At 34.9% G+C, this 17398-nt stretch overlaps 1 protein-coding gene across 2 annotated transcripts in view; it reads right to left on the bottom strand.

The window, feature by feature from the left end:
* Positions 1-3513: 3513 nt before the first annotated feature.
* Positions 3514-17398, bottom strand: part of LOC126746081 (sodium- and chloride-dependent GABA transporter ine-like) — a 75587-nt gene continuing 61702 nt past the window's right edge. For both annotated transcript variants that reach the window (XM_050454183.1, XM_050454184.1), the window contains 11 exons: positions 14544-14734; positions 8360-8494; positions 8080-8302; positions 7755-8022; positions 7474-7702; positions 4978-5090; positions 4775-4915; positions 4538-4714; positions 4279-4479; positions 4076-4225; positions 3514-4019 (listed from right to left, as the gene is read on the bottom strand). In XM_050454183.1, coding sequence (XP_050310140.1) covers positions 3819-4019; positions 4076-4225; positions 4279-4479; positions 4538-4714; positions 4775-4915; positions 4978-5090; positions 7474-7702; positions 7755-8022; positions 8080-8302; positions 8360-8494; positions 14544-14734 — 2029 coding nt within the window. In that variant the 3' untranslated portion in view covers positions 3514-3818. The remainder of the gene's footprint in view (positions 4020-4075; positions 4226-4278; positions 4480-4537; positions 4715-4774; positions 4916-4977; positions 5091-7473; positions 7703-7754; positions 8023-8079; positions 8303-8359; positions 8495-14543; positions 14735-17398) is intronic.

Genomic DNA, 17398 nt, shown 5'->3' with positions numbered 1-17398 from the left:
ATGGCAATTTTTTGAGTGGTTTTTTCCAACAAATTGTGAGGATCTTAAACAAAACATTGTAAAACATTTAAACTTCTTTAATCACTTGTTGAGGATTTTGGCCGACCAGATCTAGTCCTTTCTTTAATTCTGCCAGTTTCGTCAAACCTCTTTACTATTTTCTGACGAGTTGATAAAGTAATTGGACCTTTTCGTATGGTCTAACACGATCTCCGTATCTCCTTAACCTTATTAATGTAATTTTTTCTCTTTCATTTAATTGAGCCATTTCGGACAATATTGAACTTAGCGAAGACATCAAATCATGTCAACTGTGACACAAAAACGTACCGAAAAATAAATAGTTTAGATTTTAAAGTCTGGTAAAGTTTTTAAAAATGTTGATTTTCAATTGTTGATATTTCGAAAACGATTCAAAATTGATATAGGGTGCTATGCATGAAATGTCTTTAGAATTAATCATAGAATCCAAAAATGCATTAATAAATGGGGTGTCCTACTTAAACAAATAAATTTGACAGCTGCCCAGTCTTCTTGACGCACCCTGTAAATTTTTCTGAAGATGTGAAAACATGCAAAAAATAAAAGAGTTATATGAATTGTAGCGCACTTAATGTAATACACTTAATAGTGCAACAGTGTTGAACCAAACGCGTTATGTATGCACGACTCGGAAATTTGATGCACGTATATATCTCGTCTTTATCTAGAGAATACAGGTTCATGTGTTGCATTATATAGGTAAACCGACATGGTTTTTCACTACTGCACCAAATATCTATATGAAAGCAGACTAAGTGCAAAATTTACATCGGGAAATATAAGAGACAAGAATATGGAAGACAGCTGAAATATAATTAAGGGATGCATATAAGAGGTAGCTAACGAATCAATAGGGAAAAGAAACAAACTTAAACTCGCATAAAACTAAGCCTTGGTTTACACAGGGGGTAAAAAGGCTGGCCAAAGAAAAAAATTAAAGCTACTTACAATGTAAAAGTACACCAACAGAGGAAAACTGCAATAGCTATAAAGTAATAAGAAATAGAGTCAACGCGGCAATCAAAAGAGAATATTGGGAGAAGTTTCTCACAGAGAAACTTTATTAGATCTATATGAAGCCCAGAGGACAGTTTGAAAGATGCTTAAAAACAAAAAGAAACCCGTAAACGAATACTTCCAGACCAAAAGGGTTCCTCAAAACAAGTGAGAAACATATTTTAGAAACCTATATGACAACACTGACAATACGGTAGAATCTTAATCACAGAAAACAGAGGAACAGATCACGAATAGATTAATGACGAACCTTTTCATAATTACCAAGTTTTCTTTTTAATTACCCTTCAGGTTCATCCATAATCGTAAATAAGCCTCAGCCTCTTTTAACCGGTCACTGGCACTTAAGAAGCCATCTCCATACTATCGGTATTGCGGACAACCCGGAGGTGAGGAGCATGAAACCGTTGACCATGTAGTCGGGGAGTGTCCAGCACTCACGCGTGCCAGGTTCAAATACTTGGGTAACACTTTCAGTGTACCGAGTGACTTTAAGTCCTTCAGACCAGAGAGCCTTATCGGTTTCTCTAAGGCCGTTGGGCTCTGGTAAACCCCGGTGGGGCATGACGGGTCCGTCAGGAGACCTATATGCACAACTGCCTTGGCAGCCCACTGTTCGACAATTCAATTCAAGCCTCAGCCTCGAAATACCTCTCCAATATGAGGGTCAGTCTACTCAAGTTAGCATTTGGCTGCCTTGCTATTAGTGTGATGTACAGGTCATTTGCTTCTGTGGTACTTCTGGGTCTGGTTTATTTGTTTATAAATATTTGCAATTAACACATAAAAATTACATGTGGGTCATCTTCAAATTCCTTCTTTGCAGCTTACATCTCCAACACTTTAATTCTATTAATCTGTCCTCTTCCCACTGTGTGTAGCTATTGCTTTCTTTTTTCCTTTTCTTTGGTAGGTATTGTCTTGAGACCTACAGTGGTTTTTAGCAATGCCAGCACAGCAAGTTCGTCATCTTTGCCCTTTTTCATAATAGTTCTTAATTCTAGCTTTGATGTCAGATAATTAGAATCTGCTTGTTTAAGTAAATCCTCTTTTTGCTTTTCTTACCAACAATATACCCCGGGGTAAGATTGTCCAACGCGTGAGAAGTTTCCTATCTTCAGTTTTCCCCCCATATACCAGATCCTCAGGCGACCTCATCAGGAGGCCATGTGGTCCACTGTTGCTGTAAGAAAAGATTGCCTCTTTCTTATCTGAAAAATGAGTTTCAAAGGACTTTCGATAGTAATCTGATGATCAAACAACAAAGAAACTCTTCCATGTATCATATGGAATATTTGGTTTTGCAAGTCTCTATAATAGTTGATTAATCATCTCGATCTGCTCATGTAACTTTGATTTTGCTACTAATTAATGACCTTATTAAAGAAGGTTCTTACAAACTTTTATTTAAAGAAAAATAACAGTAAAATGCACATACGTTTTTAAACCTTTCTAGGTCTGATTCTAATTCTGCTGAGCAGCTCTGTTACAAGAGCGAAAAATACTATTAAGGATGGCAGTGAGTTTTTTTAGGAGTTGATGATCACTTAGTTGATTTCTATAGGTGATGATCTAACAATGGTGCGTCCATAATCCCCTTATAGCAAACTCTGAAAACTCCTCTAAGGCTGAGACTGGAATCAAATAAGTTAAATATCTTCACGTGTGTTAGTGTCACACTTTGGTGACATTTAGTTTCCAATTACTCTAACGAAAAACGAAAACTCCGACTTGAAATGTATTTCGATGCACCGTGGCGTGGCGTCCGCACTGCAATTAAGTACCAGAGTATCCCATATTTTAACATGCGATTTAACGCTAACTTTCGCATACTGCGCGTTTATGTTTTAATTAATTCGTATGCTATTTACTATTTTCTCTTTACTTAGTTTAAGTTGATTACATTTAAGTGCACAGTTAATAAAAAAGTTTCGTATCTATTTATAAGCGAATTTATCGATTTATCTTCGTATTTCTTTTCTTTGCTGACGATCTGACCTTGTCTCTTAAGATTATTTATAGTCTACTGCATCTTCGCCAATCATTATTTGTGATATTGATGATTTTAATTCCTAGTTAAAATACACTATACGACAATCGAGAACTAAAGCATATAAACCAGTTTGGTTTATTGTTGAGTGTTGCAATCTTATTGCACTAAATATTTTTAGAAATCGACCGATATAAAGTTATGAGGTGACCAGTTTATGTATCACTGATCAGTCTTGTAGGTGCATTCTATCAATTTCCTTGTGACTCCTTCTTTTTGCCTGATATAATTATTGAAAAGGACATAATGGAGATATCGCTTCGCTAGCCTCTTTGCTTATCTCTTCAAGTATTTACTAGGTAATGTTGTACTATCTATTATTTTTGTTCGCATTTCTTTAATATCCTAAACATGCCAGATGTGACAGACATTCCAACTGAAACTAGGTACAAATATCGAAATAATTGTTACTGTTTAAAGCTCTTTAATTTTACAAGCTATATTTAATTACCTTAATATTAAAAATTTAGATCTTATAAAATATTGAAATTTATCACCCAACTTTCATTGCCATTATGTAAATTATATGACGCAGTACTTTATTACTTAAAAACTACGAGGAAAATTTACAGGAAGGCTTACGTGCCCATCATAATATTTATACAGTAATCTATCTAAAATATCAAGGGATTACCGCGATAACACTGGAATGTGGACAAATCATCACGCCAAAGTCAAACAAGTTTAATTGGCAGTAAACTAACTACGCCTATTTATTTCCATTATTTGATCCCACATGATTTCCTGACCTCTCGTTCACATTATCGTACTGACTCAGATTATCCGTATTATTATCTGATCTATTTGTTATCTGATCTTGTGGTCTTTGACTTAATCCAATAGGTGCGTCGCCTATGATGTATTTGCTGGCAGTTATTGTTGTCGGAGAGTAAGCTGGCATTGGTCCAGTCTAAAACAGTGATACGTGCAAATAGTTTGTAATATTTATATTATAATTTCGTTTACCTGCATATTCAAATCTTTTCTAATGTCGGGATGGGCCTGCATCACCAGCATAGGGCCAGTTTCTTCCTCCATTATCAAACAATCACAGTCAGTCTCACTGCATTTTGGGCACTTGTCAATTAAGTCAGATTTTATAGAATTTTTTAATTTCTAAAAAGGATTATTGTTATACCTTGATAATTTGTTAGTTATAAAATAAATACCTCAACAAATGTCGATCCTGGCGCTCTAACGAATACCACTATCATGTAAGCAGGAATACAGATGATAGACAATGAGCAAATGAGCCAACCAATTGCAATTGCCCATCGAGGATAATGATAGGCCCCATTATTATATGTAGGAGGTTCGTAGTCGATGATTAAAAATACCCAAAGGGCAAATATCATTAACGGTGTAATTACCTGAAATATAAAATTTTATTTAGAGATTGAATAAACTTCACTATCTATTGGTACTTACCATCCAACAAATTTTAATAAACCAACCAGGGTGTCTTCCGGTCATGGTTTTGACGTTTTTGCACAGCCTAAATGCTCCATAGAACCACGTTATTGCTATGACTTCAAAAAATGCGAGATACATGATCGATATTGAGGCTGCGTAATGGTCTATTAGTTGGAAGAAGTATATACCACCCTATATTATAAGCAACCCTTATTGATTTAGTCTACTATAGTATAAAAAATCATGATTTACCTGCGTAACATTTGGAATCCCGCATAAAAATGATATAACGCAAATTATCAGCACCAAGACTTCATGACACATCAAATGCTTCTTGATCCATCCGGGGAAACCATCTTGTATGGATGTTACAACCACTTCAACGATGGCAAACTAAAATAAATCTAAATGAGATTATTTAAATCTGATATGAAGGATTTCTTGTTTGTTATTACTTGGCTGTTCAGTGCCAGGCAGATGAGCATGAAGAAGAACAAGACGGCCCAGAGTTGGGAAGTTGGCATTTTGGCCATTGTTTGGGGATATACGACGAAAATTAAACCGGGGCCTGAAAAAGGTATAAAGTATATTGAATGTAAGCAAAAATCGAAAACTGAATCAGAGTTTAACTTGAAAGAACGAATCTGAAATTACAATTATTACCGGCCTTAAGTCAAAGAAGTAAAACCGTTAATAATTTTTTTTTGATTTGCGATACATAACTATAAATTTACAAGAATATTACTCGGAAATAAATGATAATACCGAACATCTTGACAAATTGTATTGCAAATTTCCAGATCCGGTATACAGGATTAGTCAAATTTGTTTTTGGGTGCGAAAATCATTGTATTAACTTGCGAATATAAAGCTTACAAATTAAAAATAGAAGGACATTTATTTTTTGTCTACTAGTCCTTTCACTAACTAGAATCCGATCCAAATTGAATATAGAGAAGGCATATAGGCAAGATAGCTGTGCTGGGTGTAGCACGTTAATTCCTTTACTACGTAAAGATACATTTCAGCTGTGATCAGTCAGCGCACATGGAAAATCGAAAAATTAATGAAAGATTTTTTCTCTTTAACTTAAGCTATTTCCTATGATCTTTTAGTGCATGTTAAGGTATGAGTATTTCGGTATCACAGAATTAATTTATGACCCAAAAATCAATGGCGTATTTCAGGCACCGACTGAACAAAACGTTCAGTAGCCTCCAATTAGTACTCGAGCTCTATATTATGAGATTGCTTACTAAATACATCTTCATGCTTAATTGAGGATATCATCAGAGCCTCTGAACACCTTGATTTTTTAATCTCATGTCTATATGTTGTACGTTTAGTTTAGGAACTACGTCGAACTAGATTCAAATGCATAGTACCGACGTATTGACCTGTATTGTCTTCCAGTACCCGTATGCTAAAGTTCCAATCACGGTCGTAATAAGCTTCCATTTTTCACTCTTAAACAACAAGCAGCAGTCAGCGCAAGTAGGAAATGGAAACTATAAAGGTTTTGTTAATGCATACAAATGCCGATAATAATTACTTTCCATTTTTTTTCTTCAACACCTCAACTTTCAATACTTAAATGTTTAATCATTAAATGCACAATTTATATAAAATCACCAATTATTATTACAGCTGACATCGGTGAGGCATGCCGTGTCTATCATGTCTGGGCAGCCCATGTCCTCAGAGTCAATTCAAATTGAATACTAGAAGTGCTTCATAAGTTTACACTCTTGTAATGGCTTAAAGACCCAAATGCACCGAAGCTACATAAGTATTGCAAGGACACAGAATAAACGATCTCAAGAGAGATCTCAACTGAGATCGTTTATTCTGTGGCAAGGATTAGTAGTTTAAGTGGAGCCTTAAGGTTAATCCACAATAAACGCACCGCATTGTGCGATGCTTATCTTATACTCCAGCAGGACCTATTCGCTGCTAAAGTATTCGCTGTATTCAAATGCAGACAGGAAATTTAAATTTTGAACACTGTAATACACTGCGTCATTCAGCTTGTCTGGGTGCTGACCACTCAGAAAAAAGCTGGTAATGAAGAAACGAACTCTCTTGCTAGATGCATCTGTCCACCCAATGAATTTATTCATGTTATTTAGTGTAGCACAGCACTTCATGCGTAAACAAACGTGATGCGCAGAAGTGTCGGCACTTCAAAGGAAAACAGCAAACATTTTTTCTGTGATCATTAGATCTGCAAGCAGTATAGCTAACTCGATAGGGTTTAATTAATTCAGGTGCGAGCCTCATTCGTCGTCCGTAAACCCCTCAGAAGGGGGTGTGGTGGCATCATGTAGTAAGTCCATCGAACGCTTACCTCCAGGATTCTCTATATTGAGCGTAATGTATTTGCATCTTGCTATTCTCCTATAAGATTTTTCATTTACTCTACCCATCGCCATGGTGAACGTTCTCTTGGTCTTCGTCCATTTAGTTTTCCTTCAATGATCAGCTTCTCCATTGCCTCTCATTTCCTGGAAACGTTTCCAAGGTATACAAATACTGCTGATGGTTGCCATAAGTGGATAGTTTGGTTTTGATTCGCAGTTGTCTCAGAATTGATTCGTTGGCACTATCCATGGAATTCGCTCATAAAGCGATAACGGCGACATTTGTAATATCAGAGCCCGTGTTATTAGCACGATTAGTAATCATTAATCATCCGTATACCGTAGATTGTTAATTTTTCTGCCGCCAATAGCGATGTTACTCCTCCACTCTTATATTCAACTCTTATATCCAAGAATATTCCTAACATTTCCAACTTATTGACCCAGATTCCAACTCTCCAACATAACGTTACGAAAATGAAACGTCCAATTTCTTTGCATATCCTAGGTTATCTACATTCTTAATGATATTGAAATAAAGAATTTTTAGAAGCTTTTATCTTCTAAAAACTAATACTGATTTAAACCTACCGTCATCAATAACATCCTCAATTGAAGTTCCTTGCTCGGTAGCAATATTTCCGATAGTAGCAAAAGCAAAGATGCCCACCATCAAGCTGGTAACCCCATTAACCACCCATACCGCTATGGTATCGTGCAAAATATTGTTGTTGTACTTGTTGTAACTTGCGAATGAGATCATTGAACCAAAGGCGCAGCCCATGGAGTTAAAGGTTTGACTCGCTGCGTTCACCCAGACCTAAAATCAGTTAATGTTAGTAAGAGTTTATTGTAAACATCTCTAGTCATGCCTTGGCATCCAAAAGTAATTCAAACTTAGGCTTGAAGAAGTATCTCATGCCTTTATCTGCACCCTCTAAAGTTAGAGATTTGATCAGCAAGATGATGATTATAAGGAAGGGGAAAGTGGCTGTGAAATATCGGACTTTCGCTGAAGACTTTATGCTTTTCCAGATTCCGAAGTATATGAGTACCCAGGCACATATTAGGCAGGCAACCAGTTCCCATCTTAATACCGTGAATTCCTCGATGCCTTTACTGATTTGTAGAACTTTTCGGCTACAAAGGAAAGTAATTATGCAAATTTATAAATACAATAAACATTAACGGTCTTACTCATAAAATTCTTCCGCTGGGCTAATGGTAAATAGCGGCTTCGTTAAATTTTGGGCATATTTAGAGGGCTCCCAACAATACTGACTGTTCCATCTATGCGAGCAATCATTCCACGGCTGCTTTGTTCGAAACGAAGTGAAAAAGTAATATACACCATATGCTATTATCACACTGTAATACGTTGACATTAAAAACGATATCACTACGCTACTTAAGCCAGTACCTAGAATAACAATTCATTAAACTGACAATCTATTACGTGTCAGAGCAGTTATTATACCTTTAAATAACGGACATAAATGCCCTAAGGCTCCTATGGGACCCCTACCAGTGAATTGACCTACAGCCAGTTCCATGTATAACATGGGACCTCCTATAAACACCATTATTATGGCGTATGGTATTAAAAATACAGCTGAAAATAATTTATTTAATTAATATCTCATATTTTATCTCAATTTATATTAATTTCTTTAGAAGTAGCCTATTTATTATTTATAATGGCCTAATTCAAATATTGTTCAAACTTCACTGTAGCATTCTGGGTCAAAGTTTTGCTTCAAAGGCTGTAATTTCAGAATCTTTACAACATTTGTCGTTACTATCATTGAAAACTAGGTGAACCGGACTCGAAATTAGACTATGAGAGTCTATTTAATTATGCAGATGTTATGTTATGCACCCAGATCTACAGATTTCCATTTAAGAATTACGACCACTAAGACCAATGAAAAACCAATATCAAGAACCAAAACTACTACTATCAAATTAGGATTTATTAGATCCAAATAATTAATCCCTGATTTAATTCTGTGTGCTCATGTTTTAATAAAAATTAATGATATTTATACAGATTAGTAGTAATCTAGTTTGAAAATTCACGATAAGACTATTAAAGTCTTAATATTACTAAAAATAATGAAAATATAATATTAACAGATTAGCAGTAATGCATATCACATGTTGTAAATAAGTATTAGATAAAAAATTAAATTAAATGGATTATGACAGGAGTGGCGGGTTGCACATGAGTTTCGACGTAGTGTCGGGAGTATAAACTTATCAAAATCCGAGAAGAGTTAGGACAAGTGGGTAAAAAGATAAATGAATGAATAAAATATTAATTCGTCCAGAAGAATAAGGTTGTGAAATAAAAACTTTAATAATATGAAGAAGACTTCATGCCGTGTACAGAATAGATGTAACCGATTATAAGAAATTGTTATGAAGAGCAAATCTATTCTAATATTGAATAAATTTTGGACAGAAGTCGGAGGATAATTTTCACAAACCTATGACTATCTTCAAACAATTATACAACCAAACCACCCTGTCGACTTGAACATAATTTTTTTTTGCGTTTCAAGTAGTACACTTTAAGTTCCATAAAATCGCTTGTATTTGTTTCTTGAAACTTAAGCAGATTTAGCCATTATTTTAACTGTGATATGCTCAGTTTAATCTGGCTAGCAACCTTGAAGGCCTACTTGTACAGAATGTTCGTTTATTCCCTATCGGATAACTCGAACACTGCATCTGGTCTATTGAATGTGAACATCGTATTTAATCGCGTTACTAACTTACAGTCAAAGTTTCTGTTGTTGAACTTCTGGAGGCAAATAACGGTTTTAACTATCTTACAATCAACATCATTTGACGATGAGGGCATCCCTATTAAATTAACTCGAACTTATCTAGTTTATTGAATGTGAAAATCGTACTCAACTCATTATAGAGTCACTCAGTTACAGTTAGAGAATCTGCTGGACCTAGTGAAATTATGTGTGTAATAAGCGGAGCAAAAAATTCCAACGATTCTAAATAATACGTAGTTATAAAAAAGGAATTAACAGATTTTATTCAGCAGTTACAATGAGTAAAGACATTCAAATGATGAACAACTTTTTTTAAGATTTGTCTGAATATATCTGCCAAAAACCTATCAGTGTACTTATTGAAATATTTATACCAGGATTAACCTGCTGATCACAGGTGAGTATTACGCGCAGTTTATTGACTGTGATCATATCATCGTATCCTCAGATGTTGTCTTCGACTACTTTGAACTACCTGAGATTAAGTTGCTCAACATCTGGAGCCAAACAATGGTTCCAGACACCAGCAAGTAACAAGAAGTTTTTATTCTTGCATCGCGTTCTAACAAATACGATTCATGCAGACAACGATAATCACATATCTTGATCAAACTGATCAAACACTCAGGACTCTAGTTAAGGTTTAATAGTTTTAAGTCGAGAGAATCTCTATCAGAATTAGAACCAGAGATATGAATAGGTCGTTTCTAATTATCAATAAGGTTCTATGGAGCTAAACGATCTGCAAGATCATGGATTTGGAAGGCTTTTATGAATTTTTAGAAATGCAGCTTCAGGCAATATATAGGGAATCCGATCAAACTGCTAAAAGAAGATCTGCTAAATCCTATGAAGAAGACCTGAATCCTCACAGTCAATGCGTTATTCTTCTTTTTCCTGCTCAAGTTATAGCTTCTGCTCCAATGAACAATTTTCCAGCACGATTTGTATGTACGCAGTTCCCCGAATCGATAACTTTCACAAAATTAAATTCTTAAATCCTCTCCACGATCCGGCATCATCCGACCTGGCTATCGGCGTGAATAGGTTCAGCTGCCAACGGCAAGGGGTAAATAAAGGTTAAAGAACCACCACATGTTGACTGGATGGAGGATGACGCGGAAGTCGTTGTTGTTTTTTATCCTTTTCTCTCCTCTAAAATCCATTCCTACACTTCTTTCCACTCCTAACCAGTAGTTAGCTGAACCTATTCACGCCGGTAACCAGACTGGATAATTCCAGATGCATCGTGGGAGAAGCAGACTGCAGTGTACAGTAGGAGGTGCGCAAAGAGTATTAGAAAACCCTCCAGTCAATATACATATCTTAACGAGGAAGCAAAAAATAATTTGAACATATAACTGTTTTTTTGAGGAACCTCAGGATACCAAGTAACAAGAGAGAGAGACGATATACAAATAACCATAAAGAATGTAGAAGCTTAAGAATACCACTGAAACACCACGGCAGTATTGCTCTTTAGCTGTAGTAGAAAATTATTTTAAAATACTAATCGCTAAGAAAAGCAAAGTATACAAACCTAAAATTTAACGGTATAAGTTTAATGCAATGTTGCTAACATACCTACATTTTATATAATGTTCCATTTACTTTTACTATCATATTTTATACGTACGGTGATGCGGTATAATAGATATCTCTTTGTTGTTGGGCAACGTTGCCTATTATACGTTTGATAATTACGATATTTTGTTTTTTTTTTGTTTGACAGGATAGTAGAGTTTTGATCGTACTAAAAATTAGTTTTTTAGTTTAAATTGAAAAAAGTAAGAAGCATTTGTATATTATTAAATTTAATGACACTAGTCATATCCCGTCACTGAATTATTAGGATGATGTGAGGTAAATTTGGTGCTGCATTATGAAGTGCATACCATAACCTTATATTTGTTTAATACCGCGTTATGCTTAGAATGTTGCCACATTTATCTGTTTTTTTGAAGATTTAAATTTTTATATTTTAAGAACACTGTAGTATAAAAAGTTCTTATAAATATATTTTATATCTTGACTTTTATAACAGAGGAAAAATGGTGCATAATGACGTGCGCAAAACCCAAAAAGGATCATTCTCAGAAGATGCCATTCGTGGTGCCTTAGAAGCGATTCAAAATAAAGAGATGTCAATTAAAAAAACTAGTGTGGTTTTTAGTATACCGAGAACCACCTTACAATCACGATTAAAGCGTCGATAGCTCACTCCACTTGTAAACCACGGCAGGTTCAAACCCGTATTCACTGAAAAAATGAAAAAGGAATTATGTGAACACATAATTTTGTTGGAAAAACTGTTTTATGGACTTCCGACCACAGTACATCGTACGTCTTCGAAAGATTGCATTTCAATTTGCTGAAGCCAATCAAATAAGACATCCTTTTAATAAAGATCGAAAACTTGCAGAAAAAGACTGGGTGAGCTCATTTTTAAATCGTCAGAAAATCCTTTCCATTCGACGACCTGAAGCAACCAGCATTGCAAGAGTAACAGGATTTTCCCAATCTAGGGTTAATGATTTTTTGTAAAACTTAAAAAAGACCTTGGACAAGTTTAATTTTCCGCCGCATCGGATTTTTAACTGTGATGAGACGGGGATTAACTGCATTCAAAAACCGGGAAAAATTTTAGCTGAAAAGGGAAGAAAGCAAGTGGGAATATTAACTTCTTTAGAGAGAGGAAAAAACACAACTTTATTAGCTTGTATCAGCGCTACAGGTACGTTTATTCCACCATTTCTTCCCTCGTGTTCGAATGAATCCTGGTTTTTTGAGCGGTTCATTTCCTGGAGCAGTAGGATTTCCTACTCCTTTAGGCTGGATGGATGCTGACCTATTTATCAAATTTTTTAATTATTTTATAGGCTGCACCAAAACAACAACAGATTGTCCAAGTCTACTGATACTAGATGGACATTCAAGTCATAAGTCCATTAATTTAGTAAACCTGGCTAGAAAATCAGCAGTTTCTATTATAACCTTACCTCCTCACACATCAAATAAGTTGCAACCGCTGCGCTGGACGTAAGTGTCTTTGGACCATTTAAAACCTATCTGGCAGGAGAAATGGATTACTGGCTTACAAATCATCCAGGCTCTAGGATCACAGAATATGATATGACTCCTATTATTAAAAATGCGCTTATTAAGGCTTTTACATCAATAAATATTATTAAGGGTTTTGAAAAAACAGGAATCTACCCATATAATCCAGATGTGTTTCAAGACAGTGACTTTGCGCCAGCCGAGAACATTACCCCTATAACATGGGGCAAGAGAGTCATTTTACTTTTTTTGTTTTAAGTTTGATATTTTCCCAAAGAGTTAATGTTTAGTTTATTTTTAAGATTATATTAGTTTTTGTATTTCTAAAACTTAGTAAGTTATATGCCGCAGAACCATAAGGTGTCTCACTTGCCCCATCCTCCCCTACACTCTTAACGATTTTTCCGATACCTTTTCTCATTCAAATGCTAAAAATTCCTAAAAACGTCACTGAACCATACATTTATTTTAGCAACATTGCTATTAAGAGAAATTATTTTATAGACAAATAACGGATGTGACGCATATAAAGGTAAAATTTAGTGACATCCGTAAAGTTCCAATTACATTTAGATATTTTAATATTTTTAATATAACAGATATCTATTTGCTGTTTGGCAACGTCGTATTTGATTTACACCGGCGTTCAGTTATAATCGTTACTGAAAATAAGTATTTTAATTCTAAATGGGAAAACTAAGAAAAATTCGATTATTGGTTTAAATAAACCACAATGCATATTTTTATCCATTCATTATGTTGGCAACATTGCTAAAAGTATGAATGAATAAATTAAGAAATTCATTCATACTGATGACTGAGTGGAAACATGGGGTGCTTTCTTTACCCACAGTTTCCAGGACACTCCAATTAAGAGAAATTATTTTATAGACAAATAACGGACGTGACGCATATAAAGGTAAAATTTAGTGACATCCGTAAAGTTCCAATTACTTTTAGATATTTTAATATTTCAGGGAACAGATATCTATTTGCTGTTTGGCAACGTCATATTTGATTTACACCGGCGTTCAGTTATAATCGTTACTGAAAATAAGTATTTTAATTCTAAATGGGAAAACTAAGAAAAATTCGATTATTGGTTTAAATAAACCACAATGCATATTTTTATCATTATGTTGGCAACATTGCTAAAAGTATGAATGAATAAATTAAGAAATTCATTCATACTGATGACTGAGTGGAAATATGGGGTGCTTTCTTTACCCACAATTTCTAGGACACTCCAATTATTTTTACTTATAGTTTATATATTCTGTGTTATAATTGCATTTTAAAAACGTAATTTTGTAAAAAATTATAAATTCAAATACTGTTTTCTTTCTATTTTAATAGTTTTAAGAAGGTATTATAGTCCTGTTTATTAAAACCTGGTCTAAAAGTACATTTCTTTCTAGAACAGATAAGCGCGTGTCCCTAGATGAAAAAAGATTAACGAATATTTAACACATGATGTAGAAATTGAAGATTTAGGAGTGGTAAAAAAAATAAATAGAAAAGCGTGTGTCATGATTCATGAAGATTTTCAAACTTTTGAATGAAATATGAAAAAAGAAAAGAAATATTTTAGTCTTTTACACTAACCAATTAATTGTTTACAAAAAAAAAAACGGAAATGAGTGACGCAATAATCCCCAATGGATAATTTATGGCTACAGGTGAAAAAACCCATGTTTTCTTACATATACATATATAGCATTTTATCTCGAATGATTAACCTTGCGTAAGTGGTGTAATGACATAAATCACGGTCATTTTTTAAATTTTCATTCAAAAATAAAATCTCACCTCCTCCACTTTTATAGCATAAATACGGAAACCTCCATATTGATCCTAATCCAACACTGTATCCAATGCAAGCAAGGACAAATTGGAGTTTATTGGACCAGTGTTGCCTTCTTGGTTTAATGTATATGCTGTCCTCTTCATCACCAGTTCCATCATCAGATTCGTCATCATACACATATTCTTCTGGAGGCCTAGAAAGATATTTTGCATTGAATCAAAAAAATATATTGCTTATAACATGTGTCTTCGAACATATAAATTTTTAAGTAATCATATATACGTATAATTTTTTTATCAAGTACGACGACACGGGGAATTATACCTGATTGCCGCATTTTTTCCTGTGGTAATTACCACAATTATCCGGTAATTATATAATTTGTTTAACAGATTCTTTAATTACTTACGAACAGGACACAGGAACAATAAAAATTGCGACCAGGCATGACAGGAAGTAATTTTTTTATATTCGGTTTTGACGTTTCGTGGGGTTCGAGTTTGGAGGTTGTTTTATCTCTCTCTAATTTTTTTTATCTCTCTCATGTTGAAAAAACAGGCGTTTATTAAAGGGTAATGTTGTATAAGAGTACGCACTTAGTGAAAACTCTAAAATAATTTCTCAGTTTTACGCGAAGTGTAAATTTTAAAAATTTTATAATGTAAAGTAATCATAGTCACACATGTTTTAAACATGTTATGCTATACATTGTAAGACAAAAAGGAGATATTCAAATTTTTTGAAAAGTCTTCAGATGCGGGCTATTATGCACAAACATTTATAAGAGTGCGCATACTAATGTATAAGAGTACGCACTATATCTTTCTCTAAAATATGGTTGCACGTCATGTTATATTTGATTGTTTAGTAATAAAATGAAAAGATTTCATATAGAAAAGGCAAGTTTATTGAAAGTAATACAAAATTAAAAAATATTCCTTAGAGGAAAATAAAAAACGTAGTCGTATCTGCTTAAAGTCGTCACTCTGAACACTTAAAACAAACAAAGTCTCCCATTACATATGTGGTGCAAGATTCATGCCACCAACTGTTACACCAAGAACACATAATCCAGTCATCATCTTCAAAAGATTCTGAGTACAATTCTCCACATCCTGGGCAACGTTTTTCCTTTTCGACACCTTTATTAATTTTCTTTTTTACCATTTTTGTTTTCTGAGATTTTGAGCCAGTAACAACTAGTTTTCTCTTTGCTGCTTCAATTTTTTTTCTTCTTTTCCTTTCTTAATTCCGGCAAGTTCTTGAAGTTCATCCTTGAATAGTACTAGAGAGCATTTCGGATTTCTGTGATTTCTTGATCTAGAGCGATTTAGTTTTTCTTTTATTTGCGGCAAAGGTAAAATTTCTGAAGCTGGGATCGACCGATTTAGAGCCTCTTCCTCAAAAGTAGACGAATTCTTTAATATAAGTACCCCGTCTTCACAGACTGTATCAAGGCTGGCAATATATAACGGTGGAGGTGTTGCATGTATCGAAATACTCGCAGAAGGTTCGAGATCATCTATTTCCACCACAACTTCATCATTGAGCTGGCCATTCTCTGTATAATTGGGTGTGTCTGTCGTATTAATGGGTGCGTCTGTTGTATTAGTGGGTGCGTCTGTCACACAGGAAGGGGCAAAATCATCATCGTTAAACTGATCCGGATTATAGGGATATATTCCGGAAGCTCTGAATGAGTTTTCTGATTTTCCAATATTGGCGACGCTGGTGTAAGCTTGGTTAAATAGTCCGGCAACCTGCATCTGCGTTATTACCTTTCCAGGGTTACTTACCATCCACTTATCACACTATCTACTGTAAGCACACTTTAATGGGCCAAAGAAACCAACATCCAATGGTTGCATCCTGTGGCTTGCATAAGGTGGTAGGGAGAGTAACTCAATATAGTTATCTCTGCAGAAGTTTATTGCATCTAGATCACGGTGAGAGGAATGGTTGTCGATAATCAACAGTACTTGATTTTCGGCACTAGGTTTGCTGTAGCTCTTGAAATGCCGCAACCGCTGACAAAATAATTCTTTGTTTATAAACCAAGAGTCCGATATCATTTTGCAGGTACCAGTAGGTGCATTTAACAAGAGCTCATCTTTCATCCTTTTTCTGGGTAATAACATAGCCGGAGGAATATATGTCCCCGTAACACTAAGACAACATACCGCTGTAACGAGCTGTCCTCGATCTGCACTAGCTACTTTTCTGACCAGTTTTTTGCCTTTGCTGGATAAAACCTTGGGTAATTTATTAGATACTGTGGATACCCCCGTTTCGTCTATGTTGTATATTGAATTTGGTAGGTAGTTTCTTTTTTCATAAAGAGTCTTAAGATTTTTAAACAACCGATCTACCTGGCTTTTATTGAAACCCATTATTCGACCCCTTGAATATTTTTCTGGCTGCCGAAGTACTATTTTGTGTCTTTGACAAAACCCTTTTACCCACGATTCACCTGCCATTTTTTTAATATTGCTGAACCTGTGCTGAAGTTTGTTAGCTTCAGTAAACTTATAAGCCGCTATTTTCAAATTTTTCTTGGTAATCCCATAAAATCTAAAATCCAGGTCCCTGACTTGTTGGGCTAAATCAGCTTCCATATTTAGGAGCTGGGGCTCGTTCTTGCTTTTAACCGTTTTCTTAGTGTTGCTTCATTTATTCCCATTTCCCTGGCTATACTTCTTTTACTAAAACCATCTGCAATTTTTTGCCTAATCTCTTTCATATTGCCTTCGGTGAACACTAGCTTCCGCTCACTTTTTCTTTTGTAACGGCTCATATTACAAATTTGTTAATCTGAAAAAAAAACGTTGTTCTATGCTATATTCACTAGAGCTTTACT

This window comes from Anthonomus grandis, chromosome 17, assembly GCF_022605725.1.
Source record: "Anthonomus grandis grandis chromosome 17, icAntGran1.3, whole genome shotgun sequence".
Lineage (NCBI taxonomy): Eukaryota > Metazoa > Arthropoda > Insecta > Coleoptera > Curculionidae > Anthonomus > Anthonomus grandis.
The sequence above is the reverse complement of the archived record's forward strand: the minus strand, read 5'-3'. Positions and strand labels throughout refer to the sequence as shown.